Source organism: Rhinopithecus roxellana, chromosome 16 (assembly GCF_007565055.1).
Source record: "Rhinopithecus roxellana isolate Shanxi Qingling chromosome 16, ASM756505v1, whole genome shotgun sequence".
NCBI lineage: Eukaryota > Metazoa > Chordata > Mammalia > Primates > Cercopithecidae > Rhinopithecus > Rhinopithecus roxellana.
The window spans coordinates 95,792,085-95,819,878 of NC_044564.1; the positions used below are offsets into that span (position 1 = coordinate 95,792,085).

At 43.5% G+C, this 27,794-nt stretch overlaps 1 protein-coding gene across 2 annotated transcripts; it reads right to left on the reverse strand.

Annotated features, from left to right (window-relative positions):
• Positions 1–341: 341 nt before the first annotated feature.
• Positions 342–27,770, reverse strand: NDUFA8 (NADH:ubiquinone oxidoreductase subunit A8). 2 transcript variants are annotated; one of them, XM_010355380.2, is made up of 4 exons: positions 27,578–27,767; positions 20,374–20,537; positions 15,924–16,089; positions 342–849 (listed from the first exon to the last, which is right to left on the reverse strand). In XM_010355380.2, exons 1-4 carry the CDS (start codon positions 27,626–27,628, stop codon positions 844–846), a joined length of 387 nt encoding a protein of 128 aa, XP_010353682.1. In that variant the 5' UTR covers positions 27,629–27,767; the 3' UTR covers positions 342–843. The 2 variants fall into 2 exon arrangements, with proteins under 2 accessions (XP_010353682.1, XP_010353681.1); XM_010355379.2 differs by lacking the exon at positions 342–849 and adding an exon at positions 11,910–12,232 and having other exon boundaries at positions 27,578–27,770.
• Between the last annotated feature and the right edge of the window lie 24 nt (positions 27,771–27,794).

A 27,794-nucleotide genomic window follows, 5' to 3' on the forward strand; every position in this document is an offset into this window, starting at 1 on the left:
CATGAGATGCCTCTCTTATAGGGTCTCTGTGGGGCCTGGGGCAGTAACGTGGCATGTATTAGATGTTCAGTTAATGCTGTCATAGAAACTGAAGGTCTAAAACAATCCATTGCTTTTACCGAGTTTTAGGGCACTCTCCCATCTGTTAGTCTGCAACAGCCCTTGAGGTGAGCTTTTTCGTGTCAATTTGACAGAAGAGCCTAAGTTCAGAGAGGTGGAGAGAAGGAGGTGGTGGGAGAAGGCTGGGGTTGCTGGGGAGCCCCAGGGAAAAGACTGTCTGGGAAGGATGGTGCTTGGGATGGTTCTTTCTCTGCCAGCACACACAGGTGACCCTGCCTCCTTTCCACTTCCTGACAAGAATCTGGCCCTCATCTCAGGCTGGAGCTGGGGAGGTGGGGGGGCCTCCTAAATCCCAGGGACCTCCTCAATAGAAAGAGCCCTGACTGGAGGCAGGAGGCCTGCGTTCCAATCCTAACTGGCTGTGTGACCTGTGGGAAGGGGAAAGGGGCAAGGGGTCACTTGACATGTCTGAGCCCCCTAGATTAGAGGATAAGCCAGATGACCCTAAGGGCACATCCTGCTCGCATGGGCTGGGGTTCCTAGTCTAGATCAAGACAAGCTTTTGGGACATTGCAATCCTGGGCTATGGTGACCTGTGAGTTTGCCCAATACCATGGCACAGACCCCTCCCACAGACAGTTGGGTCTGGCTTCACACATGCTCTTGGAGATACTGGAAACAGAACAGTGTCTTTGTTCTCCCAGCTCCACCAGGGTTTGAGTTTCTTCATCATGATGCTGCAGTGTCTATTTCTCCATCTCTCTCCAGTCTTTGCTGGGAAAGTCACCCCTACCAAGAGAAAAGGCACCACATTTGCCACTAGCCTGGGGCCGCTTTCATGCCCATGGTCCCACCTAATCCCCACAACCACTCTGCAAAGTAGACCTTACTTCCTGCATTTCATGGGTGAGGAAATGAAGGCTCAGAGAAGTGGACTGACTTGCTCAAGGTCACACAGCTAATAAATAAGTGGCTGAGTTGGGAATTGAACCCAGGTCCCCTGGATCCCAGATCCCAGTAGAAAGACCATTCTCAATTTCTGCTTTGCCTAACTGCCTGGTCCCACTCTCAGTGACAGCTCTGCTACCTGGAACTCCTCTCCCTCCTCTTTCTGGGGCCCCAGGTACTATCCGTGGCACTGCTTTCTCCTTATCCAGTCAGGAAAGGTGCTTAGACTTAGAAGTACAGAGGCAAAGAGCCCTTTGAGAGGACCCAGACCAGTCCCACTTGACCAGCTCTGCCTCCAGACAGATGAAGAAACTGAGGCCAGGCTTGAGACCTAGAATTAAAGGTGCGGTCTCCTATCCAACCATGAGGCATAGTGGAAGGTGAATCTCACCCAACAGGATTCTAGGAGGCAGAGGCTCTCAGAAAGAGGGTTATCAGTGGAGAATGCATCAGGGGATGCATTCTATGGCAGGCAGGTCTGCTAGTCAGGGCTTGAAGGTTTGGAATGGACTGGCACAGAGAAGAGGCAACAGGCCAGACCCGAGGGTGGGGGTTGGGTGGCTTGGCTGAGCTGAAGGGTCAGGCAGCCTTGGCCAGGCTCCCATCTCCAGCCCCAGGGCGAGCGCGTGAGGTGGAGCTGCAACATTCAAGCAGCTTCCTCCCCTTTGTTGGGAGTGATGTCGCCCATTTCCTGGATGTCCAAGAACCGGCTTCAAACAATAGTGCTGTCAGGAAGCCAGGAAGGGGCTGCTGCCCTGCCCCTGGTCCTGCCCCATCGCTCCCCACCTCCTGAGATCTGGCCAGGCCATCCTTTATGCTTATCTCTTTGAGTCTGATGCCTCTGCCACCAGCCAGCTGTGTTTCTGCAGTCAGGCCACCTAACTTCTCTGGGCCTGAGCTCTCCATCTAAAACTTGGGGAAAAGATTCTTACCTAGCAGAGCTGGCATGTCGATCAAAGAAGGTAATAACAATAGTAGTAGTGGTGGCGGCCAACACACCACACATAGATAATGCACGTGGAAACGCTTGGCATGTGGTAGGCTTGACAAATGCGAGTTGACAATTTTCATGATTCAGAGTCAATTCACCTTTTCCAAATGCCTACTAAGTGCCAAGCATTTCCACATGTGTTATCTAAGTTTGGTAGGTTAAGACTTACGGTTTTGGAGTCAGACAAAACCGGGTTTAAATCCCAGTTCTACCACTTACTATATATGCTGTGTGACCCATGGTAATGACATAACCTTTCCGAGCCGCAGCTTCTTCATCCATAAAACGGGAATAACAGGAACACCTATTTCATGAAGTCATCGCGAGAAATAAGTGGGTCAATAGATGTAGAACCCTTAGTGCAGTGCTTGGCAAACAGCAAGTGCCTAATAAGTGTCAGTAATTATCATTTCCACCATGGGCTTCTACAGGCCCATTTCATATCTTTGCTCACACTGTTCCCCTGCCTCTAAGCCCCTCCTCTCTAAAAGTTGTGCAGGCATCCACTCTGCACAACTTTTAACATTGAGTTGCAGTCACACAGGTAGTCCACAGTTCCACAGTGAGGGAATCAGAAGTCTAGGCTCGATCCTAATTTCACTACTATCTGAAGCCTTCCCATCTTTGGGCCTCAGTTTCCCCATCTGTGAAGTAAAGGGAATTTATGGTTCTCTGAGGGTCTCGCAATTGTGAGGCTCCATGAGTTAGTCCAGTCCTCTGACACCAGACCATTCCTGACACGACTTAGCAATGAGTCAGAGCCCTTACCCGGCACAAGAGGGCGACTGCGTGCTCAGGTCACGAGCAGGCGGGAATCCTCCCCAAATGCTGCGGAGAACTGCACAACTGGTTCAAACTGTCTCCAGGCTTGGAAGCTGGGTGGATGTTTTTGTCAAGAAACATGGCCTTTTAATTAACACTATTGTCTGCCACTTAGCTCAAGGCTGACTCACAGGGAACACCGTGCTGGGGGGCCTCCATTCAGATAGCCTGTGGCTGGGGTTTTGTGTTCTGCCAGCCCCTCCCTCTTGCCTGGAAAAGGTCTGTCCCTCTGCCTGTCCACCTTGCCTCAAAACCCCCTGCTGAGGGCACTTGTCAGCCTGAGGGGTCCTATTGGCCGCACAACTACTTGGTGCAAGGTAATGTATAATCATCTTGTCACAGAATCAACAAAACCACCCCAGAAGGGCAGCACTGTTGTTACTCTCATTTCTCAAAGGAGGAAAATAAACTTCAGAGAAGCAAAGTGTGTTTCTCAAGTCTCACAGAAGACTCAACTGTCTCATGAGTCACCAGAGTGGCTTTTTGGACAGTAATAAGCTTAGAGCTGCATGGTCTGGGCCTGGGCAAGACACTTCACTCTCCATATTCTCTCCTGTCCATCCTCATGCTTCCATTACCAATCACCCAATTCACCAGCTCCAAACTGATAACTAAGAGGGAAGCAAAGAGCCCAGGTTTTGCAGCCAAACAGCCATGGGTTATTTATTTATTTAGAAACAGGATCTTGCTGTGTTGCCCAGGTTGCAGTGTAGTGGTATGATCACAGCTGACAGCAGCCTTGAAGTCCTGGGCTCAAGGGATCCTCTCACCTCAGCCTCCTGAGTAGCTGGGACCACAGGCGCATGTTACCATGCCCAGCTAATTTTTTCATTTCTGGAGAGGTAGGGTTTCACCATGTTGCCCAGACTGGTCTTGAGCTCCTGGGGTCAAGTGACCCTCCCACCTTGGCCTTCCAAAGTGCTGGGATTACAGGTATGAGCTACCATGCCCAGCCTAGCCCTGGGTTTTAATTCTGCTTCTGCCAGAGATAAAATACATATAGTCCCCACCTTGAGAAGCTCAAGTCAAGAAAGGGAGGTAAAGTAGAACAGTAAACAAATGATCACCATGTGATTTGACATACAAGATTGCTGTACCTCATAGAAATTTCCCATGTCAAAAGAGTCACTTCGGTCCTTTTCACAGATGTTCAGGATCACATTGTGTGGCTCTATTGCAATTCATTTACTGTTCACTACCAATGAACAGAAGCTTTTTTTCTGTGTCTCTGTCTCTTCACTTTTTACAAGCAATACTGAATGAACATCCTTGTACACAGCTTAACGTACTTGAATCAGTGCTTCTGTGGTATAAACGTTTACAGGTGAGGAATGGTACACTCATTAGATTTTGATAGATGTACCAAATTACCTTCCAAACATAATGTATCAATACAACAATTTATACTCCTCCCTGTAGCATAGGAGAGTACGCATTTCCCCACTTCTGGGTCAATACTCAAAATTATCAACTTTTTACATTGTTGCTAAACTAATTAATGGCATCTTATTATGGTTTTACTTTGCATTATTCTAACTGCTGTTGAGGTTAAACATCTTTCACATGTTTATTGGCCATTCTGATGCTCTCTTCTGCAAACTGTCAGTTCATAGCCTTTGTAGATCTTTTTTTTTTTTTTGAGACGGAGTCTCGCTCTGTCGCCCAGGCTGGAGTGCAGTGGTGCAATCTCAGCTTATTGCAACCTTTGCCTTCCAGGTTCAAGTGATTCTCCTGCCTCAGCCTCCTGAGTAGCTAGGATTACAGGTGCCCACCACCATGCCTAGCTAATTTTTGTATTTTTAGTAGAGACAAGGTTTCACCATGTTGCCCAGGCTGGTCTCAAACTCCTGACCTCATGATCCGCCCACGTCAGCCTCCCAAAGTGCTGGGATTCCAGGCGTGAGCCACCGCCCCCAGCTGCCTTTGTAGCTATTTCTGTTTGAGTGTTTATCTCCCAACTTTCTGCTTTGGTTCTGTCAAGTTTTTGATCCCACTCCTGCCCTTTAGGCTTCTGATGCTCAGGTCTCCTCCAAGGTCCCAAGCACTGCTCCCCCACTCCTGTAGTTAAATCGTCCCGAACCATTCCTCCACACGATAGCAGTAGCCACAGTTTCAGCCAGCCTGAATCCAGGAGGGCAGAGAAATTCAGATTGAATTTGGCCCAATCAAAAGACAGTTCAAGTAATGGATGATCTCCAAAAGGTTTCTCTTCTAACTTTTAAGATCAAAGCCCTCATAACAATCCTCTAAAGAAACTCAGCCTGAAAGTTACATGAAATAATTTCTTTTTTCTTTCCTTTTTTTTTTTTTTAGAGACGGAGTCTCACTTTGTCTCGCCTAGGCTGGAGAGCAGTGGAGTGATCTTGGCTCACTGCAGCCTCTGCCTCCTGGGTTCAAGTGATTCTCCTGTCTCAGCCTCTGGATAACTGGGATTACAGGCATGCACCACCACACCCGGCTAATTTTGTATTTTTAGTAGAGACGGGGTTTCACCATGTTGGCCAGGCTGGTCTCGAACTCCTGAACTCAAGTGATCCACCTGCCCTGACCTCCCAAAGTGCTGGGATTATAGGCGTGAGCCACCATACCCAGCCACATGACTTCTAATGAGGGAAGTGGTTGACAAAATCTCAGAATCCCTTCTATATTTTGTCCTTCAAATGTCAGTGTGGGTGATCTATTTAAAACAGAAGGCCAAAATGCCCTTCTCATTTTAATGAAATTCCCGGAATGAATTGCCCAGGTGATTAGGTCTATTTCAAGAAAATATGAAAACTCCACTGTCTCCCCCAGCAAGCTGGCTAATAGAGAAGCTACATTTCATATATTTCTTGACATGGAAAAGAGCCTGGATACCTACTTGGTCCAATTCTTTATTTTACAGCTAAAGAAACTGGCTGAAAGGGGAAAGTGCTTGCCAAGGCCACATAACAAGATCAGAGACTGGTAGCACCCCAGCCTGCTTTTCCTCATTGCCCGGCTGCCCATCACAGTGATATGGAAAAAAGATGCTAAAGGACTTTCCGGAAAGTTGTTTGGTATGAATTCACCACTAGAATCCTTGGAAACAACCACAGCAGCCCAAGGGTGCTGCGTGTTCAACAATCAAATAAATAAATAAAGGCTTTAAGTCAAACCACTGTCACATGACATAATACCTTAGTTTTAGAGAGCAAGGGAAAGGGACAGCATTATCATTTTCTTTCTAGCATCAACTCTTCCATCAGAGCAGCAGAATTGATTAAAACAAGGCTTCCAGAAAGGGCATGCCTGCTTAATTTGCATTCAAACCTCAAATTAAAGGAATACTGGCATGCAATTTATATTTCTTGCATGCGATTTATATTTCTTGCATGCAATTTATATTTCTTATTACCACAACCTAATTTGGCCTTTTATGCAACCATCTCCCTTCAGTTCACAGACAGCAATTTTACTGAGACCGTGACAGGGATTTCTGGGCTTCTTTTTTTTTTTTTTTCTTTTTGAAAAAAACAAAAGCAAAAAGCTTGCAAGTCCCCTGTCTTTTCCAATGGCATTAATCATTAAGGTAGAATCCTGGGTCTCCTTTTGCATAGAAAATGCCCTGGTGTTTATTCTGTATAGAGTGATACACATTTAACGATTAACTAAGCTACTCTCTTTTGCAGAGGCGACGGCTGTGCAGCATTCATTCAACAAATAGTTATCAAGCACTGACTATGTGTCGGCTGCTGTTACACAAAGGAGAAGATACAACTGCAAAGGAGATGCAGTTTGCTCCAAAGGAGCGTTATACAAGGCAGTTCATGCGCAGGGTGCTCCTGAACTCGGAGGAAGAGGTGATTCCCTTGCTGAGGGTGGGGATGATGACAGCCGCTTCACAAAGGAGACAAAATGTGAGCTGATTCTTCAAGAAAGGGATCACCAAGAAGAGGTGGGGGAGACCATCTGAGCAGAGGGCACAGCAAGAGGAAAGGCACAGAGTGGGGCTCAACACAGATGGAGTGCTGGGGGATGGTAGCGGGAGATGAAGCTGGAGCGCTCTGAGTCACACTGTGAGGAGACTGACTGTCACACTGGGGAGACTGGACTTCACCCAGCAGACAGCAGAGACACCTATGGCAGGAAACGTCCCCATGATAATAAAGGTGGAAGTATTATAGATAGGCTGTGACCTGCATTAGGCTCTTCCACACAAAACCACACTCCAGGCAGACGAGTTTCCTCTCTGTTCCTGAAGCACAGTAAGCCCTGCCCTGCCTTGGGGTTTTGCTCCTGCCAAAGGGTTTGTTCCTGCAGACTGGGACACTCTTCCATCCGCTCTTTCACTGGCTGGCTTCTTTTCACACTCCAGGAGGAAACTCAATCCCCACTTCCTCTGAGAGTCCTTCTGTGGCCTGTCTTCCTAAACGTTCCCTCACCCCCTAGCTAGTCACTATTATATTAACCCTGTTTGGGTCCTTCTCAGGATTTATCACAACCTGAAATCATCTTGTTTCTGATTGCCTGTTTATTGCCTCCACCACTGGAATGGAAGTTCCATGAGGGCAGGGCCCCTGTTTTGTTCACTACCCATGTCTAGAAAGGCAGGCTGCAAAATCAATATTGATTGAATGAATTAACTAGTTAATGTGTTTCCAGACTACGCCCCCTTTTCTCCAACTGAACAAAGTATTTGTGAGTATGAATGAGCAAGAGTGATAGTACTTATTACAATGCCTGTATGTCCAAGCCACACTGCACACCAATTTTTTTTTTCCTTTGGAGACAGATTCTCACTCCGTCACCCAGGCTGGAGTGCAGTGGCACGATCTCAGCTTACTGCAACCTCCACCTCCCAAGTTCAAATGATCGTCATGCCTCAGCCTCCCCCGTAGCTAGGATTACAGGTGCGTACCACTATGCCCGGCTAATTTTTGTATTTTTAGTAGAGACGGGGTTTTGTCATGTTGGCCAGGCTAGTCTCGAACTCCTGACCTCAGGTGATCCTTCTGCCTCGGCCTCCCAAAGTGCTATGATTACAGGCATGAGCCACCACACCCGGCCCTAGACCAATTAAATCCTAATCTCTGGTGATGAGATCCAGACATCAGTATTTCAAGATCCCCTTGGGTGATTCCAATGTGTATCCAGTGCTGAGATTCTAATACTTTTGAAGGACAAGCACACAGACAATCTTCATTTTGTTTCCCAGATCTACCAGTTTTCATACATGAAGCCTAGGACATCTTACTTAGCTACTCCCTAGTCTCTGGAATCTGTCTTATTTTTTAGAAGTCAATAAATTTGCAAATTTCAATATGTTACTTAAATTACTTGTGACACACATCACAAATAATCAAGATATATAAAGGCATCACAACCTCAAACTGAAACTTCCTAAATAGGAGAAGCAGCTTTTTAAAGCCCAAATATGCCATGATCCACCATGATCCATCTCAGGGCATAAAAAAAAAAAAATCCTTTATTATACCCAAAGCATTTCAGCTAGGATTTGAGATCTACAAAGATGGCAATTTAACCTCAAAGAGTTACTTGCATTTCTACGTACAAGTAATTTGTTGTTTGTGGTTTTATATCATAGAAAGTGTTTGGAAGTCCTTTGGAAAGGTAAACTTTGTGTACAGTTAATCATTTCCTGGGTGTTTGTCAAATACTGGGCACTAGGATATAGAAATAGAAATAAGATAGAAGTCCAACTCTTGCAGCACTGAGAACAGGAGAGGTAAGACACAGCCAGTGTCATGACAGGTGTTACTCAAATACAGTCTTATAACAATGCTACCATTTATCAACCTTCTACTATGCATTTTGTGTGTGTGTAACTCACTATATACTCATAGCCATCCCAGAAGGCAGGTACTATTATTGTCATCTCCTCCCCTTTCTATTTTACAGATGAGGACTATAAGGTACAGAAAGGTTAAGTATCTTCTCTAGGGTCACACAGCCATTAAATGACCAGAGCCTGGATTCAAATCCAGACAGCCCAACTCCAGAGCCCTCATGCCCAACCGTCATACTACATGGTGTCACGGGAACAAAGGGGCAGGAAAGACAATTTCTGGCTGTAGGAAGGCGATACTTCCTGGGAAAGACACCATTCGTGTTTGCCTTGAGAGATGGGGAGACTTTCAAGAGGCAGATGTGGGGAAGGACTGTTTCCCGGCAAGGGAATGGCATTTGTGAAGATCCAAAGGTTCTTGGTGAATGGCATGTTGTAGAGTGTAGGCTACATAATAAGAAGTAAGATAATGATGGGGAAATGGGCTAGGTTAGGGCCAGATTATGGAGTGTCAGAGGCTAGGGCCAGATTAAGGATTTGGACTTTGCAGCCATTTGGGAGACCCTGAAGGCTGCTGAGTAGCACAGGCACGTGGAGCAAACTTGAGGATGGACTGGAGCGGGAGATGGCAATGGGAGACCACTTAGGAAGCCATTTTAATAATCCAGGCAAGGGGAAAAAAACAGCCTAGGAAAGTGACAATGAGATAAAACAGGAAGTAGCAAATGTGAGCGATTACAGAAGAAACTCAATAGGACTTGATGTTGGATTGGAACTTGGAGTAAACGGAAGAGTCAAAGATGCATCTCAGGTTACTTGATACTGGGAGGATGGAGACACCGTTAACTCAGATAGATAGGGAAGACAGGAAAAGGCTTGGCAGAAGAAAGGAGGCAGATAAATTTCCTTTGGGGATATAAGGAATTCATCTCATCATTCTCAAGCCAAACCACCAGGAAGATTTTCTATTATTTGAAGTCCTGTTCAGGAATCCTTCACACTAACTGCTTTCCAATTGTTCTGTGACCTTTTACCTACTGAAATTGAGACAGGCACTTGTTGTAAGAGACTTATTATATTTAATTACTTAGAGCCTTCTGTCCTAGAAGGCTATGATGTCGTGTAATCCCATCGAGAGTACAGGAAAGCCAAAAGTTAGTTTCTTTGTTCAAGGAATTCAAAGCAAGGTGGGGAGGAGGGAGGCAAGAACTGCTGTCCAACTTGGGCAAAAGTTACATCCTAGAATTGAATTTGAAACCATTAACAGTTCAAGACGTGTTGCTCTGGTTCTAAAGAGGTGAATGAACATTTGGGGAGTGAACAGTGCTAGAAGCTGCTGCAGGTAAATTACTCATAGCTCCTGCTCAGAAAGACAGTATGGTTTATTCCCTCATTACCCATGTGATCTGTGGACCAGTGCCGTTAGCACACGCCCTACCTCAGACCTACTAAATCAAAATCATTTTATTAGGATCTCCATATACACCCATTTATTTTGAGAGTACGGGCTTTGGAATCAGATGTATCTGGGTTTAAATCTCAGCTTAGTCACTTACCACTTACTAGCACGTAGCCTGCTGTACTTGCTTCCTCATGTCTAAAATCAGTATGTGGTTCTACACCTTGGTTTCACATCAGAATAGGCCATGAGTGCTTTCAGAAATTCCATGCCCAGACCACACTACACACCAATTACAACAGAATCTCTGGGGGTGGGATCCAAATATCAGGATTTAAAGACCTCCCAGGTGACTCCCATGTGCACTCAAGGCTGAGAACCACTCATGGCTTTGAAGAACAGGAGTGTGGCCATTGGAACCAGACAATCTTCACTTGTATCCCGTATCTACCACTTCTTATATCTGAGACTGGGGTTTCTTAACCTCTCGCTAAACTTGAACTTCCCTCATCTGTGAAATGAATATGACCTATAGTACCTCGTTCAAAGGACTCTGGGCACTGAAGGAGGTGAAACATGTAAAGTGCTTAGCACAGTGCACAATGAGTATTTGTTATTATTTATGCAAGGCGCAGCTTCCTTTGCAGAAAGAACCTAGGAAGCAACATGTGGGTTGAAGTATCATATAAACACCAATCTGCAGTCATGCTCATACCTTTCCCACCAGAGGTGACTTCCAATTACTTGGCCACGAAAAGGTTAGTGGGTTTTGCCTCAGCTATTGAAAAAAATGCAAACAAAACCTATTATTTTTCATTAGAGAAACTGAGGCAAACGTTGGTTGGCAAGTAACTTTTGCAGAACAGGTTGGGGGTTCTGCTGGAAGCATCCAAAATGCTTCCGGCTGTGGGGTCAGCACTAGGTACAGAAGCAGGCATGGCAGATCACACAATGCTTTTTCTTTGAACTGTCCTAGCACTTCGGGCAACAGACCCTGCACCTCATCTGTCTAGAGCCTCACAGCAATCTCTCCAGTTAGAAAATCTAGAAAGGGCTGGAAGGGTCTTTACAGACTCCTGTCCAACTGCTTTGCTTTTTCGAGTGTTGCAAAGAGGTAACCAAGGCCCAGGGAGCTGAGAAGACTTATGCAGGGTCATATGCAATTTAAAGCCATAACCAGAAGGCATAAAATGACCCAGTCAGATGTAGAGGAAACAGCCTAGTAGTGAAAAAGGAATTGAATGAAAGGGGGAAAAAGACATAATAGTGCTTTGAACCAAAGAGCTTTATAAACACTTGTGGCTTTAACCTGCCCAGGAGGTAGATAAGCATGTGCCCTTTAGTTTGTCCTCAAACTCAACCTCTCACAAGAGGTTAAGGAACACACCCAAGGTTGGAATTGACACTCAGACCTCCAGACTTCCTGGCTTTGGAGCTGGAAGTTCAGCCTCCACCTCCCTTGTCTATCAGGAAAAACATCTGGGTTATAATGCTTGAGGATGGGATATCAAGGGGAAGTGGTGGAAGTTCGGTTCTTCAAGAAACTTTGAGCAAGACTGCATGAGACCCTGCTAGGGGCCCCTCCCATTCTCTGAGTCACGCCTCAAAGAAGTTTCTGCACTTCTATCCTGGAGGCTCCCCTTGTATGACCTTTAGGGTAATCTATTTGCCTAAGATGTTAGATGGAAGGAAAGAGAGCTGAGACTTCAAAATGTGTGAACAGACACACCCCAAGGAGCTGCCTAAAGTAACAAAGCCTTTCCTTCACATGGCCACTTCTCCCTGTTCTAACAGGGATCCTCAGCCACATAAGCGAGTGCCTAAAGCAAAGCAAGAGGAACAGGCAGGATCACAAGAAGAAAAAGCAAGGGGAAGTCATCTTTAAAGGCCAAAAGGTCACATAAAACATAATAAAATACAACTGTTTCCTTTAAAAATTTTAATGGACAGGAAATGGTATAGAATAACTGCCAAGTCACATAAATTAACTTTTTTGTTAATGTTTGTGATCCCGGAAAGAACACACTATCAGTCGATGCAAATTGCATGGGCGTTTTCATCAGTCGGTGTCTGGGCACATGACCGAGTGTGGGCCACGAACCCATCTTTACTTGGTCCAGAAAAAAAAGTGGCTGCCATGTATGGCAGGCTTCAGATCTCCCTCAATCTCAGGGCTGGGCTCCGGTCTTGGTCTTGAGTGATAGGGATTCTCCGGTAAAGGTCGATCTGTCTTCACTTTGGTGACCTGGGAAGGGTGAAGAGGGCAAAAGCAAAGTTGAAAGCTAGGGTGGAGAAATCTATAACCATCAACGCACCTCCTGGTGTCTCTCCAGTGCTCCGGCTGCCACAACTGCTCCCCGACTTAAATCCCCAGCAAATCACATTCAGACTTATTTAATCCTTGAACAAACACTCAGGAAAGCCTACTTTATGTCATTCCATGTGGTAGAAACTAGGGATACAGAAGGGAACAAGATACTGTCCTCAAGGGGATCACAGTCTAGTGAGGGAGAAAGCCAGGAATAACAACTAAGATTTCCAAATTACCCCAATGACTAATGGCAATGATGGAGACAGGAACTGCCTGCTATAGGAGTAAGGACTGTGTACATCTAACCCATCCTGAAGGCTGGAGGTTTGGACTATTTTTGAAGAGGTAAGACTTAGCTTAAAGTCTGAGCAGGAGCCAGTCAGAAAGACAAGGGAGGAAAAGACATTCCAAGTAAAGAGTACATATGAAGATAGACAGGCATGTCTTCAGAATGGCTGAAGCAAAGTCTGCATGAAGAATGGAGGGAGATGAAGCATCACACCAAGCACTTATTGCTAGAAATGATGCTGGCACATGATTCCATTCCATTTTCACTCTTATGAGGTCATTCTGCAGGGGCTCACTGAGGCCACCTAGCTAATAGCGGAAGAAATAGTACACAAAGTCAGATATGCCTACTCCAGCTTGTGCTTCTTAATACCGCACTACAGTGGTGGACAGGCCAGATGATAAAGGGTATTAAATGATAAGCAAAGGTGTTTGCGTTTTAACCTGATGGTTAACAAGTGCCACTGAAGCAGGGCAGTAACTCAATCCCATCTCTGTAGGCTGGGAAGTGTGAAAGCTAGACTGGAGAAAGTCAAGACCCAAATCGGGGAGCTGAACCAATAAGCCAGGAGAGTGGTGAAGTACTAAACTGCAACAGGGAGAGAGATACTTTACACTCACAGTATCCTCTGATGGTCACAAAAATCTCAACTGGAAAGCCAGCAGAAACTGCTGTCATTTTAAAGATAAATAGGCCCAGAGAAGTAAGAAGACATAAGGCCACAGCTGTCAATAGTCTTCTGATTATTCCTCTACTGGTCTGAACTCTTAAGTCACCTCATATAAGATGACCAGATTAATCTTCCTAGATGTATAAATTCAGAAACCTTTTATTGGGAACAGAGCTTTTGGGTATACAATCACACAATTATTATTATAACCACTTTATGAGGCATTATTATCTCTAGTTCACAGATGAAGACCAAGGAGGTTGGCATGCCTAAGATAAGATACATAGTAATGTCAGAGCTAAGGTTGGAACCTAAGTCTTCAATTCTACTAGTTTTGTTTGTTTGCTTTTGAAAGTTTTCCCAACGTCCTGCCATAAGCAGAGATGGTTCCTACTGATCCACTAATGGTTTCTTGGTATTTGCAGCTCCTTTAAGGAATTAAAGACATTTATGAAATTGGCTGGGCACAGTGGCTTATGCCTGTAATCCCAGCACTCTGGGAGGCTGAGGCAGGCGGATCACTTGACGTCAGAGTTCAAGACCAGACCAGGCAACATAGTGAAACCCCATCTCTGCTAAAAATACAAAAATTAGCTGAGCATGGTGGCAGGCACCCATAATCTCAGCTACTCAAGAGGCTGAGGCAGAATTGCTTGAACCCGGGAGGCAGAGGTTGCAGTGAGCAGAGACTGTGGCACTGTACTCCAGCCTGGGTGACAGAGTGAGACTCCACTTCAAAAACAAAAACAAAAAAAATGTTGCCCAGGCTAGTCTTGAACTCGTGAGCTCAAGCAATCCTCCTGCCTCAGCCTCCCAAAGTGCTACAATTGCAGGTGTGAGCCATGGCACCTGGTCGAGAAATACACTTTTGAAAAGAATAAAGATAATTTTTTTTTTTATCTTACAAAGTTTAAAAAAGTGTTAATACAAAGATTCAAGAATAAATATGCTTTCTTACTAGCATGACTTGCTATTTCTTCTTTCATAAGTGTCAGAAATGAGAAAAGGTAGTTTTATTTGTTACATGTGTAAGTTCTACCACTTTCCAACCTAGAATTATCAACTATTTAAAATAATGTGTTCAGTAAATCAAAAAGTATCTGAAAATAATCATGCCAGATACAAAAGACAAAAAGTTTGCTAAGTTATTACTTATGATACCAAGCTTATATTCACAGATGCTATACACAAAGAGATGGGAACTAGACCGGGGGCTAAGGTGGCAGGATCGCTTGAGCCCAGGATCTCAAGACCAGACTGGGTAACATGGCAAAATCCTGTCTCTACTAAATTACAAAAATTAGCTGGGCATGGTAGCCTGCGCCTGTAGTCCCAGCTACTCGGGAGGCTGAGGTGGGAGAATCACCCGAGCCCAGGAAGTCAAGGCTGCAGTGAGCTGTGATCGCACCACTGTATTCCAGCCTAGGAGACAGTGAGACCTGAGATTTTTCCTCCATGCCTTGCTACCTGTGCTGCCCCAGAGGGAACGGACAGAGCTGAGGCTGAAGAAGCAGAGATGGGTCAGATCATAAAGGGCCTGCATGCCATGTTATAGAGAAGATGCTTTATCTCACCAGCAATGGAGAGTCCCATCCAGTTTTTAAAAACATAGTGACACAGATTTATTTTCCACACAGATCACTCTTCTTGTGGAGGTGTAATTTTATCCTCAATTCTTCATCTAAAGCCCACATTGATCCACCCTCCTCTCCCAGAAATTCATGTACCCCAGGTTAAGAACTCCTGTCCAAGAATAAGATAACAGCAGCAGGAACAATGAGGGATTTAAAAAAAAATTCCAGGAGATGCTAATCTATAGGAAGTGATGACTACATGGAATCAGAACAGTAGGGAATGAAGAATTCAGGTTTCTAGCTCTGACGTTTCAACAGATGGTGATGTCACAACTAAGATAGGAAATATAGGAGAAAGAGAAACACTTTTAAAACTACAATTATGTAGTTTTTAAAAAAAATCTTAGATATGTTCCTGAAAAATGTGGCATAAGCCTGATCCGATTTCCCCAGTGAATTCCACAATAACCTCCACAATGTTTTCAACTAACAGTGTTTCACTAATACTTTAGCTTCCCCTACTCCCTTCTGTTCTCTAATTAGCTAATTAACTAAAAACAAATCTGCACATGCTAGAAGGTCTAAAGAAATATTTCTATTTTTTTCTGTTTTTTTTTTTTTTTTAAAGACAGAGTCTCCCTCTGTTGCCTAGGTTGGAGTGCAATGGTGCAATCTCAGCTCACTGCAAGCTCCGCCTCCTGGGTTCATGCCATTCTCCTGCCTCAGCCTCCCAAGTACCTGGGACTATAGGCGCTTGCCACCACGCCTGGCTAATTTTTTGTATTTTTAGTTGAGACAGGGTTTCACCATGTTAGCCAGGATGGTCTTGATCTCCTGACCTTGTGATCCGCCCACCCTGGCCTCCCAAAGTGCTGGGATTACAGGTGTGAGCCACTGCGCCCCGCCAGAAATACTTTTATTTTTAAAAATTCCTTTCTGGACTATGTATAATCACTGCCTAATTAATATGTTTGGTAAATCTGGTAAGTTCTTACATCATATCTGTATTCACAGAGACCCTTTGCTGACTACCTCTTGCCTTTATCCCAACCCTGAGTCAGAAAGTGAGACCTCCAGGAGAAGCCTTTTTACCTTTGACAGTTCTCCCAGGTCAGGCCGCACCCAGCCCAGTTTGTCCAGCACACACTCGTCAAACTTTGCCTGCTGTTTGCGACAGTGACGAAATAACTGCTGGCCAGTATAATCAATGCAAGTCCAATATTCTGTAAAAGGCTCTGCGCAGTGACGTTTTATCTGCCTGGAAAAGAAGGCTGGGTTAAACAATGAAAAACAGAAAAATGGTAAAACAATGAAAAACAGAAAAGTGAGAAGAAAATAGGTACAGATCTCAAATACATAGCCTTGCTTTTTGAAAGGTATGTGAGTAAATATTCTTACCTCACTTACAAGACAACTTCAGGATCCTCCAGTTGAGAACAAGTTAGTAAACAAAAAAGATTTCTGAGGTAGAAAACCTAATTTCTTTATGTAGTAAGAAGAAAGGAGTGTAGCTTAATGCATGCAAATTTTACTCAGAGAGGAACTCCTTACTTGGGGCCTATTTATTCTTTTCTTTAGATCCAATTCCTCGAAGGGTATCAGCTTAGCAAATTTAGAAGAGAAGGAGGCGGCCGGGCGTGGTGGCTCAAGCCTGTAATCCCAGCACTTTGGGAGGCCGAGACGGGCGGATCACGAGGTCAGGAGATCGAGACCATCCTGGCTAACACGGTGAAATCCCGTCTCTACTAAAAAATACAAAAACTAGCCGGGCGTGGTAGCCGGCGCCTGTAGTCCCAGCTACTCGGGAGGTTGAGGCAGGAGAATGGTGTGAACCCAGGAGGCGGAGCTTGCAGTGAGCTGAGATCCGGCTACTGTACTCCAGCCTGGGTGACAGCGAGACTCCGTCTCAAAAAAAAAAAAGAAGAGAAGGAGGCATAATTAGATAATGGACATGCTGACAGAAGTCAGAGGTGACAGACAATGGCAAAGGAAGAGACAAAATTATAAAAAGCAAATACACAAACTAACAAGCAGAAGATCCTGCTTGTTGGTATACAGACAAACTGCACTCCACTCCTCAAAAGCTCAAGGTCCTCATTCTATTTACACATTGAACAAAAATAGATATTAATCCTTGCTATCAAGAACAAAGTTATATTATATTTGGTATTCTCTGTTAAGAAGCAGGGCAGCATATAATTCATTCTGTGGCTATCAAAAATGGCTAGAGAAAATTTAACTTCTGTGTATAAAAAGAATAAGCTTCAGTTTTTTGCAAAATCCCCCTTATCATTCAACCCTGCCAGTATGCATGTTCAAGCAAGAATAAAATACCATCATTTTATGTAAAAGCCATACTTGAGGCAGTGAAATTCAGAACACCTTTCTCCCAATGAAATAATAATTTTATTATTTAAGTGCTTACCTGTCACACTCCAGAAATCTAGCTACACTCTCACATGAATCATGTTTAACATGGATCAGGAAGGAAGGATTTCAGAGATGGCCTACAGAAGTATACAGTGACAAATCTGCTTTCCACTCTTGCCCAATAAGCCACTCAGCTGCCCTCCTGGAGGTCCACCAATGTCACCGGTTTCTTAGGTTTCCGTTCCAGGTATTCTAAGCACAACCTGCACCCACATAACTTCTACACAAGAATCACTTTGGTAGAAAGCAACCATTTCCAATGGGAGTTTTATATTCCTCCAAAACGCTGCAGCAGCAGACGGGCTACAAGCCACTACTCTAGTAGCACGGATCCCTGTTCTGGACCCCGTTCCCCATACCTAACAATTATCTACTAATGCCTACAACCAGCAACTTCAGCAGTGAGAAATTCCTCTATGGAGGCAGTCAGGCACCTTGGGAATTTGTGAAATCCAGACATTCCCTGCTTAAAATGTACTACCACTGGGCCATGGAAAAAAAGTTTTGCAAAAGTTCTCTTAGAAAATAAAAATTGTTTAGGCTGGATGCGGTGGCTCACGCCTGTAATCCCAACAGCTTGGGAGGCCAAGGTAGGCGGATCACTTGAGGCCAGGAGTTCAAGATCAGCCTGGACAACATGGCAAAACCCCATCTCTACTAAAAATACAAAAATTAGCCAGGCGTGGTGGCACACACCTGTAATCCCAGCTACTCAGGTGGCTGAGGCACAAGAATCACTTGAACCCAGGACGCAGAGGTTGCAGCAAACCAAGATCATGCCACAGCACTACAGTCTGGGTGACAGAGTGAAACTCTGTCTCAAAAAAAAGAAAAATTGTTTAAATAAACACACACACACACACACACACACACACACACACTCAACCTTGCTGGCAATCAAATCAATGCAAATTGAAACATCCAAAAATATTTGCACCCCCCAAATATTTAAATACTATGCATACCAGAAGCCAGCGCTGAGGACAGCATAAATTGATCCAACATTTAAAAACCAAAAGCAATTGCTGGGCTCGGTGGCTCACGCCTGTAATCCTAGCACTTTGGGAGGCCGAGGCAGGCGGATCACGAGGTCAGGAGATCGAGACCACGGTGAAACCCCGTCTCTACTAAAAATACAAAAAATTAGCTGGGCGTGGTGGTAGGCGCCTATAGTCCCAGCTACTAAGGAGGCTGAGGCAGGAGAATGGTGTGAACCCAGGAGGTGGAGCTTGCAGTGAGCCAAGATCGAGCCATTGCACTCCAGCCTGGGCAACAGAGCGACATTCTGTCTCAAAAAAAAAAAAAAAAAAAAAAGCAAAGCAATAAAGTTCAAGAGCCATAATAACGTTCAAAGCCTTTTATAGAATAATCTCACTGTTAGGAAATTTATGCCAATGAATTATTAACTAATGAAAACGATCTATACGCAAAGGTAATCACTGCAGATTTATCCAAAATAATCAAAAACTGAAATCAACAATGATGTTCAGTAACAGGAATTGGTCAGGTATGTTACGGTTGGTTTATCCACTGATGGAATAATATATAACCATTAAAAATGATGATTATGGCCAGGTGCGGTGGCTCACACCTGTAATCCCAGAACTCTGGGAGGCCAAGGAGAGCGGATCACTTGAGGTCAGGAGTTCGAGACTAGCCTGGCCAACATGGTAAAACCCCATCTCTACCAAAAATACAAAAAAATTAGCCAGGCTTAGTGGTGCAGGCCTGTAGACATGTGAATCGCTTGAAGCCAGGAGGCAGAGGTTGCAGTGAGCCAAGATCACACCATTGCACTCCAGCCTGGGCAACAGAGTGAGACTTCGTCTCAAAAAAAAAAAAAAAAAAAAAAAAAAAATCATGAAGACTATACAGCAACTTCAAAGAATGTTTCCAATAATGTCAAGTGAAAAATAAAAATGAATTTCTCAATGTATACATACTATGATTATAACCACAAAAATATCTTTGCATAAGGACAAAGACAGCAGAAGCAAGAAAGAAGGAAAGCAGCTACTGTGCTAAGGTATCTATTTTTCTTTTCTCTAATGTCACTGTCGTGGACATTGGTGGTTTTTGCCTAGTCAGCAGTCATTCCCCCGTTCTTCTGTAACATCCTTCTAATTTTCCTTTGGGAACAACCCCTCCCTGTCTCTCCGCAATGTGGTTTGGATGAAGTGAAGTCCACTCCCCATCTCAGGCCTAACCAATCGGAGCCTTTTATTTCCTGAAGCACAAGTGATGCAATGATATGTATATGAAGTCAGCCAGCCAGGACAATTAGACTCAGTCCAGGAGCTTCTGCTCACTTCTAGATAAAGGGCGCACTTTGTCTAGGTTTGCTAAGCAAGTATCAACAGAATAGCAACTTGAGTGGCTGGTGGCCATTTGTGGTACAGCAAGGTGACAGCCTTTCTGAAATGAGGTAAACAGAGAAAACCAGAACTAAAAGACTGTGAAAACAGGAGAGGCAAAAAGACATCAAGTAATTGTGAAATTATTTAAGCCCTTGAATCCAGTCCTGCCTGATGCCAGGCCTATTTCTGGACTTCAGAGTTACAAGAGCCAATTTCCTTTGAGTTGACTTTCTCTCCCTTTAAATAGAGTGCTAATATGCTTGTTAAAACATTTTCCTACAATTATACAGTTTAGGTTTTTTTTACTTAAGTATCAAGCACAGTGACCTACCTAAAACCTAACTCTGAATACAATTTTCTTTCCATCATACCTGTGTTCTGTAGTAATGACAACAACCTAGTGAATGCCTGCTTAAAAAGGACTGTGCTAAGTTGTTTTACATGCCTTTTCAAATTTTTCACAGCAAAAAGACTTTCCCCTTGCTGTAGCAAAAATGGTCACCAGTCACTTGCTTAGCAAACCTAAATAGGTATTATTTTACAATTTGGAAACTGAGATTCATGGAGATTAAAGAACTTGCCAGATAATAAAAACAAAACCAAAAATAATTATCATCCTTTGAATGTTTTATATTGGTCTGATTTCAAAGCCTATGTACTTCCTACTAAAATCCACATTATTAGCTGGCTGTTCAGTTATTAATTTAAACCTTTATGTTTCAACCAAGTAGGCACCGATACCAAAAGATTTTTACCTAAAGAAGTCCAAAGCACACTTGTTGACCAGCTTGCCTTCCTCCAAACACCGCCTCGGATCTTTCTCTTCCCAGCGGCAGAGCATAAACTCCTTGTTGGGCTTATCACACTGAGCTCCATAGTGATGGGCTGCAGCTTTAAGCACAGCAGAACTAACTTTCACCTAGGAAAGGAAAGATGGGACAAAGACCACAGACTGTGAACCAGAATACCACTTTCTCAACTTAACCTCATGCAGGTCAGAATAGAGAACACAAAAGTAGCACTGTTCTGACTTTACCAAGAAAATTAAACACTGTCATTTTTTTTTTTTTTTTTTTTTTTGGTCACTCCCATCACCCAGGCTGGAATGCAGTGACGCGTTGTCGGCTCACTGCAACTTCGGCCTCCCAGGCTCAAGTGATTCTGCTGCCTCAGCCTCCCAAGTAGCTGGGATTACAGGCATGAGCCATCTCGCCCGGCGATTCTTTATAATCTGTGGTGATTTAGAGAACACGAAGCTCTTTCACATATATTATTTTCTTCACTTTTACAATAATCTCATGAAAAGATTACTATTCCCATTACTATCCCCATTTTAGAGTGGAAGAAATGGCACCGCTAATAGAATCTTTAGATATGTATGGTAGACAGAAAGGGGGTGTGGAGAAGGATGGAGGCTTCTGGGATGTAGGGAGAGGAACCAACTCTGGAGAGCTTCACTGAGTTTCTGCTGCTGGAATAAAATTAATAGATATATAAGGCTGGGCACAGTGGCTCATACAGGTAATCCCAGCACTTTGGGAGGCCAAAGCAGGCAGATCACTTGAGGTCAGGAGCTCAAGACCAGCCTGGCCAACACGGTGAAAGCTCATCTCTAGTGAAGATACTAGAGATGTATCTGGGCATGGTGGTATACACCTATAATCCCAGCTACTAGGGAGGTTGAGGCATGAGAATTGCTTGAACCCAGGAGGCAGAGGTTGCAGTGAGCCAAGATCACGCCACCACACTCCAGCCTGGGTGACACAGCAAGACTCTGTCTCAAAAAAAAAAAAAAAAAATTAAATTAAATTAAATCAAATTAATGGATAAATAAAACTCCCAGAGGACTACAGAGTCACAGAAGACGAGGCTGGAAGGGATAACAAACAGCATCTAGTCCATCTAGTAGTAACTAATAATAAAGTGCTAAAATCTGCAAATTTTTTAAAAATCAGAGCATATCCAAGGTTGCCATCCCTTTAACTATGCCCACCAGTTTCCCTCAATAGCATTTTAGTGATATTTTCTTGAGAAGATACACAGTGTAGACACAGCCAGTACAGAAAGAACTGTAAACTGCCCAGGGCCTACTAACAACTGCTTAAGCAAGAGACCTGCTGGTCCCTTTTCTGTACTACCTTTTCTTATACCAACACCACAATGTTTTAATTACTGTCACTGAAGAGAACATTTTGTTATCTGGGAGAACCATCCTCTTCATTCTTCCTTTTCAAAACTTTTCTGGCTATTCTTTCAGAAGAACACCTTCCCCCGACAATTTGCATTCAAATTGTATTAAATTTAGTTATATATTAAATTAGGGAACAATGGGCACTTTTATAAAACTGGGTACCTGCTCAAACTTCACATCCTCAGAGAGTCTCTCTCTAATCATCTTATATAAGCTAGCATCAGTGGTCACTCGTGTGGTCTGGTCTTAGCACTCATGTGCTAAGTCTGATCAATTCTAGATATACTTGTTCTTTCCTCTCTGTAAGCACAATCTCTGTGTAAGCACCAACCACGCTGGGGTCATCAACATCTTTCTCAATAATTTTAAGAGCCACTGAGTGGTCTGTGTGTGACTAGATTATAAGCTCCAAGAGGGAAGGGATTTTGTTTTCAACAGAGATTCACTACTGTAAAGATATCAATTCTCCCTAAATTAATATATGGTAATTAAATATAATGTTGACTACGGTACACACCAAGCACCCAAAATAGTGTCTAGCATAAGTAGTTGTTGAGCACCCACTCTTTGCTAAATGGGGATACAATAATTAGAAAACAGATATGAATACACGAATTACACCTTCTCATCCACAACACAGTACTTCTCTCCATTTATTCATATTCAGGTCATTCTTGTCCTTTGGTTAAAATTACAGTTTCCTTCATTATAGGGACCTTGAACATTTGTTTATGCTTCAGTATTTTAGCACTTTTGATACTATCTAAATAGGATAGTTTTTCTATTAGATTTTCAAACTGCTTGCTTTTGAAAATCTGCTTGTTTACTGCTTGCTTGTACACTGTATTTTCTCTCCAGCCATCTTACTGAACTCCTGTTAGTTCTGACACAAAACTCAAGAAGATTAACAGAAAAACTGCCATTTACAAATAAAAACTGTCTCTTTCCCTTCTCATACTTTATTTTTTCTTCTTATTCTCATTTCCTATTTTATTGCTTTGACCAATCCCTTCAGGCCAATACAGATGAAGAGCAATGACAGCAGACAACTTTCCCTTTTTCTAAAATTAAAAGCAGGTTTAGTATATTTGCTGTTGGTATCTGGAATATAGTTGTTTGGGTATTCCTTGTTAAGAAAACTTTCTAATTCTAATTAGTTTTGCTTTACCCATGTTTTCTATACCAGAAAAGAATAAAATTTTTAGGCTTCGTTTTCATTAATTTATAAATATAACATAGAACATTAACAGATTTTGTAAAACAGATCCAATGTATTTCTAGAATAAAATCTAGTCTGTCACAGTGTATTATGCTTTAATGCACTACTGAATTTGATTTGTAAAATTAAAAATTTTTGTGTGAGAACAGTCTGTAATTTTATTTTATTTTATTTTATTATTATTATTTTTTTTGAGACTGAGTTTTGATCTTGTCTAGGCTGGAGGGCAGTGGTGCAATCTCGGCTCACCACAACCTCCGCCTCCCGGGTTCAGGTGATTCTCCTGCCTCAGCCTTCCTGAGTAGCTGGGATTACAGGCATGCACCACCACACCCAGCTAATTTTGTATTTTTGGTAGAGACAGCGTTCCTCCATGTTAGTCAGGCTGGTCTCGAACTCCCGACCTCAGATGATCCTCCTGCCTCAGCCTCCCAAAGTGCTGGGATTATAGGCATGGGCCACTGTGCCCAGCTGTAATTTTATTTTTTATGCACTTTACGCAGCTAGGTTATTAATAAAAGGCAAGGAAAGATGACAAGGGTAATAATTAATCTATACACTATAGAAAGGAGAATAAAGTTATGACTATGTCTATTAATAGTGCAACTGTTACAATTATCAAAAATAAAGTTATGACATAAGTGAAATCTGCCATGATGACTCTAATAAATTTATGTTTAAAATCTGTAAAGTTTTCATATTAAAGTTTTTGAAAATAATTTATTTAGGAAAACTGAGTGGCACACATTTGCTTGTTTTATTACCTATAAACAACTAGGAGAATAAAAACTAACACTCAAACTTTTTTAAAAGCTTAATATATTTTAATAATTAGGTTAGTTATATTTACTTGTCATATGCCTTAAAAGAGCTTTAACTGGCTGATTCAACTATTCAAAGGCCCAAAACTATAAGGCCTGCCTGCATTACTTATTTCCCTACAAATGTGGAAATCTTATCAAAACGAAGGTATACTCATGTTGTTGAGCATATAAAACACCGTCCCTGTCACAGGAAAATAAAGGAAGACATTGAGTCTGTTTTGTAATTAATGAAAAAGAGGGATGTGCTAGAGACAGCACAGTGAGTCAGTGGCAACCGCAGTGGCAACCCCAGAACTGGAACACTGAGATTGTGACCTCCAATGAGGCTTCTTCCCATGATATCACCATCACTGAGGTGGATGAGCCTGAGATGTCACCACATCCCCTCACCTGCTTCTTCACTAAGACTGATGAATTCCAACAGAAGCAACATCCTTTCACAGCTGTTTACTGTGAATACCCTCTCAAATTCATTCAGCTCTCTTTGTCTCAAAGAACACAGAATTTCAGCATCCTTCCTCATTTATTCTCACAACAGCCTCACTGCGCAGCAGGGTTACACAGTCTCCAGGTGTGGAAACTGAGACAAAGTCACCATCTAGAGCCCAATCAAACTTCTAGTCCTGTCCTTGCCTCCTTAAACTATGTCTGTACCTCTTTTTATAGTACTTTATTTATACCACACCTTGAGTTTTCCTAAATTTATGTAAAACAGAGAATAGTACTTATTTAATAGAACTGTTATGAAGATTCAATTAGCTAATACATATAAAAATAAGAACAGTGCCTATCACATTGAAAGTACACCATAAATATTAGCTATTTTTATTTTCACTCAAAATTGTCAATGTGTCCAAGGACTTTCCAGTCCAAAGCTTCTGACTGCTTTTTTCAATGGAGATGTGTCATAACTCCTACGCCAATGAAGTCCAAAACGTATTTAACTCGCTCTCCAAACCTGCTCCTTCTTCTGGCTTCACCAGAAATATTGCCATGTTGCAAATCTGACTTTGATTCTTCAACCTTCCCTGCCTCCAATATCAAATCCATTGCTAAGTCTGATCAATTCTAGATATACTTGTTCTTTCCTCTCTGAAAGCACAGTCTCTGTAAACACCAATTACACTGGGATCATTAATATCTTTCTCAATAATTTTAAGAGCCACTGAGACCAGTCTCCCTGCTTTTCTTTTTCTTTCTTCAATCCACTCTTCACACAGCTGCTAGAGTGATCTCCCTAAATGACAATTCTTATTTTACTCTGCTATTAAATTAGCAACCAAACTCTCATTCAGCCTTAATAGCAGAATAAAGCCTAAACTTCTTAACGGGTATCGAAAGGCTTCTGGACCCAAACTATCTTTCCATCCTTCTCACCTACAACATTTCAAAAAGGGACTATTTACTGTTCTCTCAGAACACTAAACTCCTGTTTGACTCCCTGCATCTTCCCATCTCCTTACTTCTGCTCAGACCCTACCCTCACTTAGAGGGGTCTTCTCTCCATCTCTGCCTATAAGTGCCATTCTTCAAATGCCATTTAGCCATATCTCACATTATGCCCAAAAAGTCCTTTCTCTATTCCCTTTATAGCTTCAGAGAATTTTATAGCTGGGATCACCTCATCTTACAAATAACCATGTCTGCAAATGCTAAAATCAAGTAATCAAGGTGACCGGCAGGTAGGCCTAAAATTTAGATCCAACTTCAAATCTTTTCCTAAACCGTATCTGCCCCTTTTCACAGTATTTAATCACACTTTGTCTTGTATTTTAGTTATTTAAGTAATTATCCGTATGTTCATTCAATTGTGTGAAGCCTAAAGGCAAATGTATTTCAGATATATCAGTTGTATGAAGTAGAACCTCAGACGTTTGTTGAACCTAATAAAAACTGCAACAAGAAATTCAGCAACTCAAGATTAACCCAGCTACATGGGGGGTGGGGAGGAACAAAAGACTGGTGGCCACAGGGCAGATCCCCTCTACCACCTCAGAGTAAATGTCACTTTAATATAATAAAAGTCCCTGAACATAGCTAATAATTTCTTCCTCTGAGGAAAATAACAGTTGCCACTCTCACAGGCATCTAAGATTAAATGAAGAATTGCAGGTAAAACACTTAACACATGGCCGGACGCGGTGGCTCATGCCTGTAATCCCAGCACTTTGGGAGGCCGAGGCGGGCAGATCACTAAGTCAGGAGATTGAAACCATCCTGGCTAAAACGGTGAAACCCCGTCTCTACTGAAAATACAAAAAATTAGCCGGGTGTGGTGGCGGGCACCTGTAATCGCAGCTACTCGGGAGGCTGAGGCAGCAGAATCGCTTGAACCCGGGAGGCGGAGGTTGCAATGAGCCAAGATCGCGCCACTGCACTCCAGCCTGGGCGACAGAGCAAGACTCTGTCTCGAAAACAACAACAACAAACAAAGAAAACACTTAACATAGTATATTAGTGCTGGCACATCATTTCTAGTCTTGGTCTTCCTCTCCTTTAATATAGCCTGTTCTACTACCCAGCCCTGCCATGACACTCCTGTGCTTTAAAACCTTCCACCTCTTCCCACCATCTCCCTTACGGATCAAGTCCAAACTGTTTGGTCTGGCCTTGTGGAAGCTGCTTCCAAGTCCTATCTCAGCCCAAGTTGCCTCTCCAGGCTCAGCACCTGCTGCTTCCCACCAACACCACTAGGGTCACATCAGACTGTACTTGGCTCCCTAAAAATAGGTTCTGCTAGGCCTTCTCATTCTTTTGAGTTTTCACCCATAATACACTGGAAAAGCACTGGTTTTACAATCAGACCTGGGTTCACTTCCAGCTCTATTACTTACAAGCTCCATGACCTTAGGCAAATCATTTCTACTCTCGGGGCCTAGTTCCTTATTTATAACATGCTATGACCAATTGTATATATATATATCCTACCTTACAGTGTTGCTGGGAAGATTCAATGAATTAATGCACGGAAAGTAATTAGCATCCTGCTTGGCATCTAGAAAGGACTTGATCATGTTAGCTATAATTAGTAGGGTATGTTTCTATTTCACTTCTCACAGCACTAACTACATTGTACTGTGATGGCCTCTTTATGTGTCTGTCTCCCTACCGGATTGTAAAGTCCATGAAAGCAGGAAGTATACCTCTTCCAGCGTTGTGTGTACATGTTAATTACTCAAATGATATCTCTTGAATAAACGAATGCTTTAAGTGAGTCCTGTTACCAAACACCTTCCCATGGCTGTGAGTAGATGCACGCTCCAATATCGTCTCGTTTTCCCGCGGCCTCCTCGCCCCACTCTATGCACTCTGCACCGGTGATACCACTTTAAGGTAGGTGACTGTCTCCCTTGACTGTGAGCCCCTAGCGTTGTATACTCACTTCGCATGCAAGTTTGAGGATTAAGCGACATAAGCTAAGTAAAATGACTGGTTGGTGCTTAATAAAATGTATCACTATTATTCACGGAAGGAGAAGCAGGTCGCCGTGGAAGGCGAAAGGGGGAGGATTCTAGAGTTATTGCAGGATGCAACAGGGTGGGGTAGAGAGGGGAGGCGACTCCCGAAGCTGCGGAGGGGACCTCCGGGGGTCGACCTGTATAGGTGTTGGAGGACTGGAGAGGGGGGCCCGGGGCCCAGGATCCGCGGAGCCTAAGCGGGGCTGGGCCCAGGCCCGAGAAGCCGCAGCCCCATGTCTCCCTTGCCTGTCCTCCGGACAGCCTCACCTCGTCTACTTTCAGCTCCTCTAGAGTGGGCAGCTCCACTATCCCCGGCATGATGGCTGCAGCCCGGACCCCGACAAGGAGCCCTCAGCCGCGTCTCCCCTGTCTCCTTGAACTCCCCTTTCGACCGCTGAGTGCCACACGGCGCCTGCGCATGCGCATCCGGCAACACGCAGGCGCACTGCTCCGCCCACCCGCGAGCGAGGGAGCGTGCGCAATA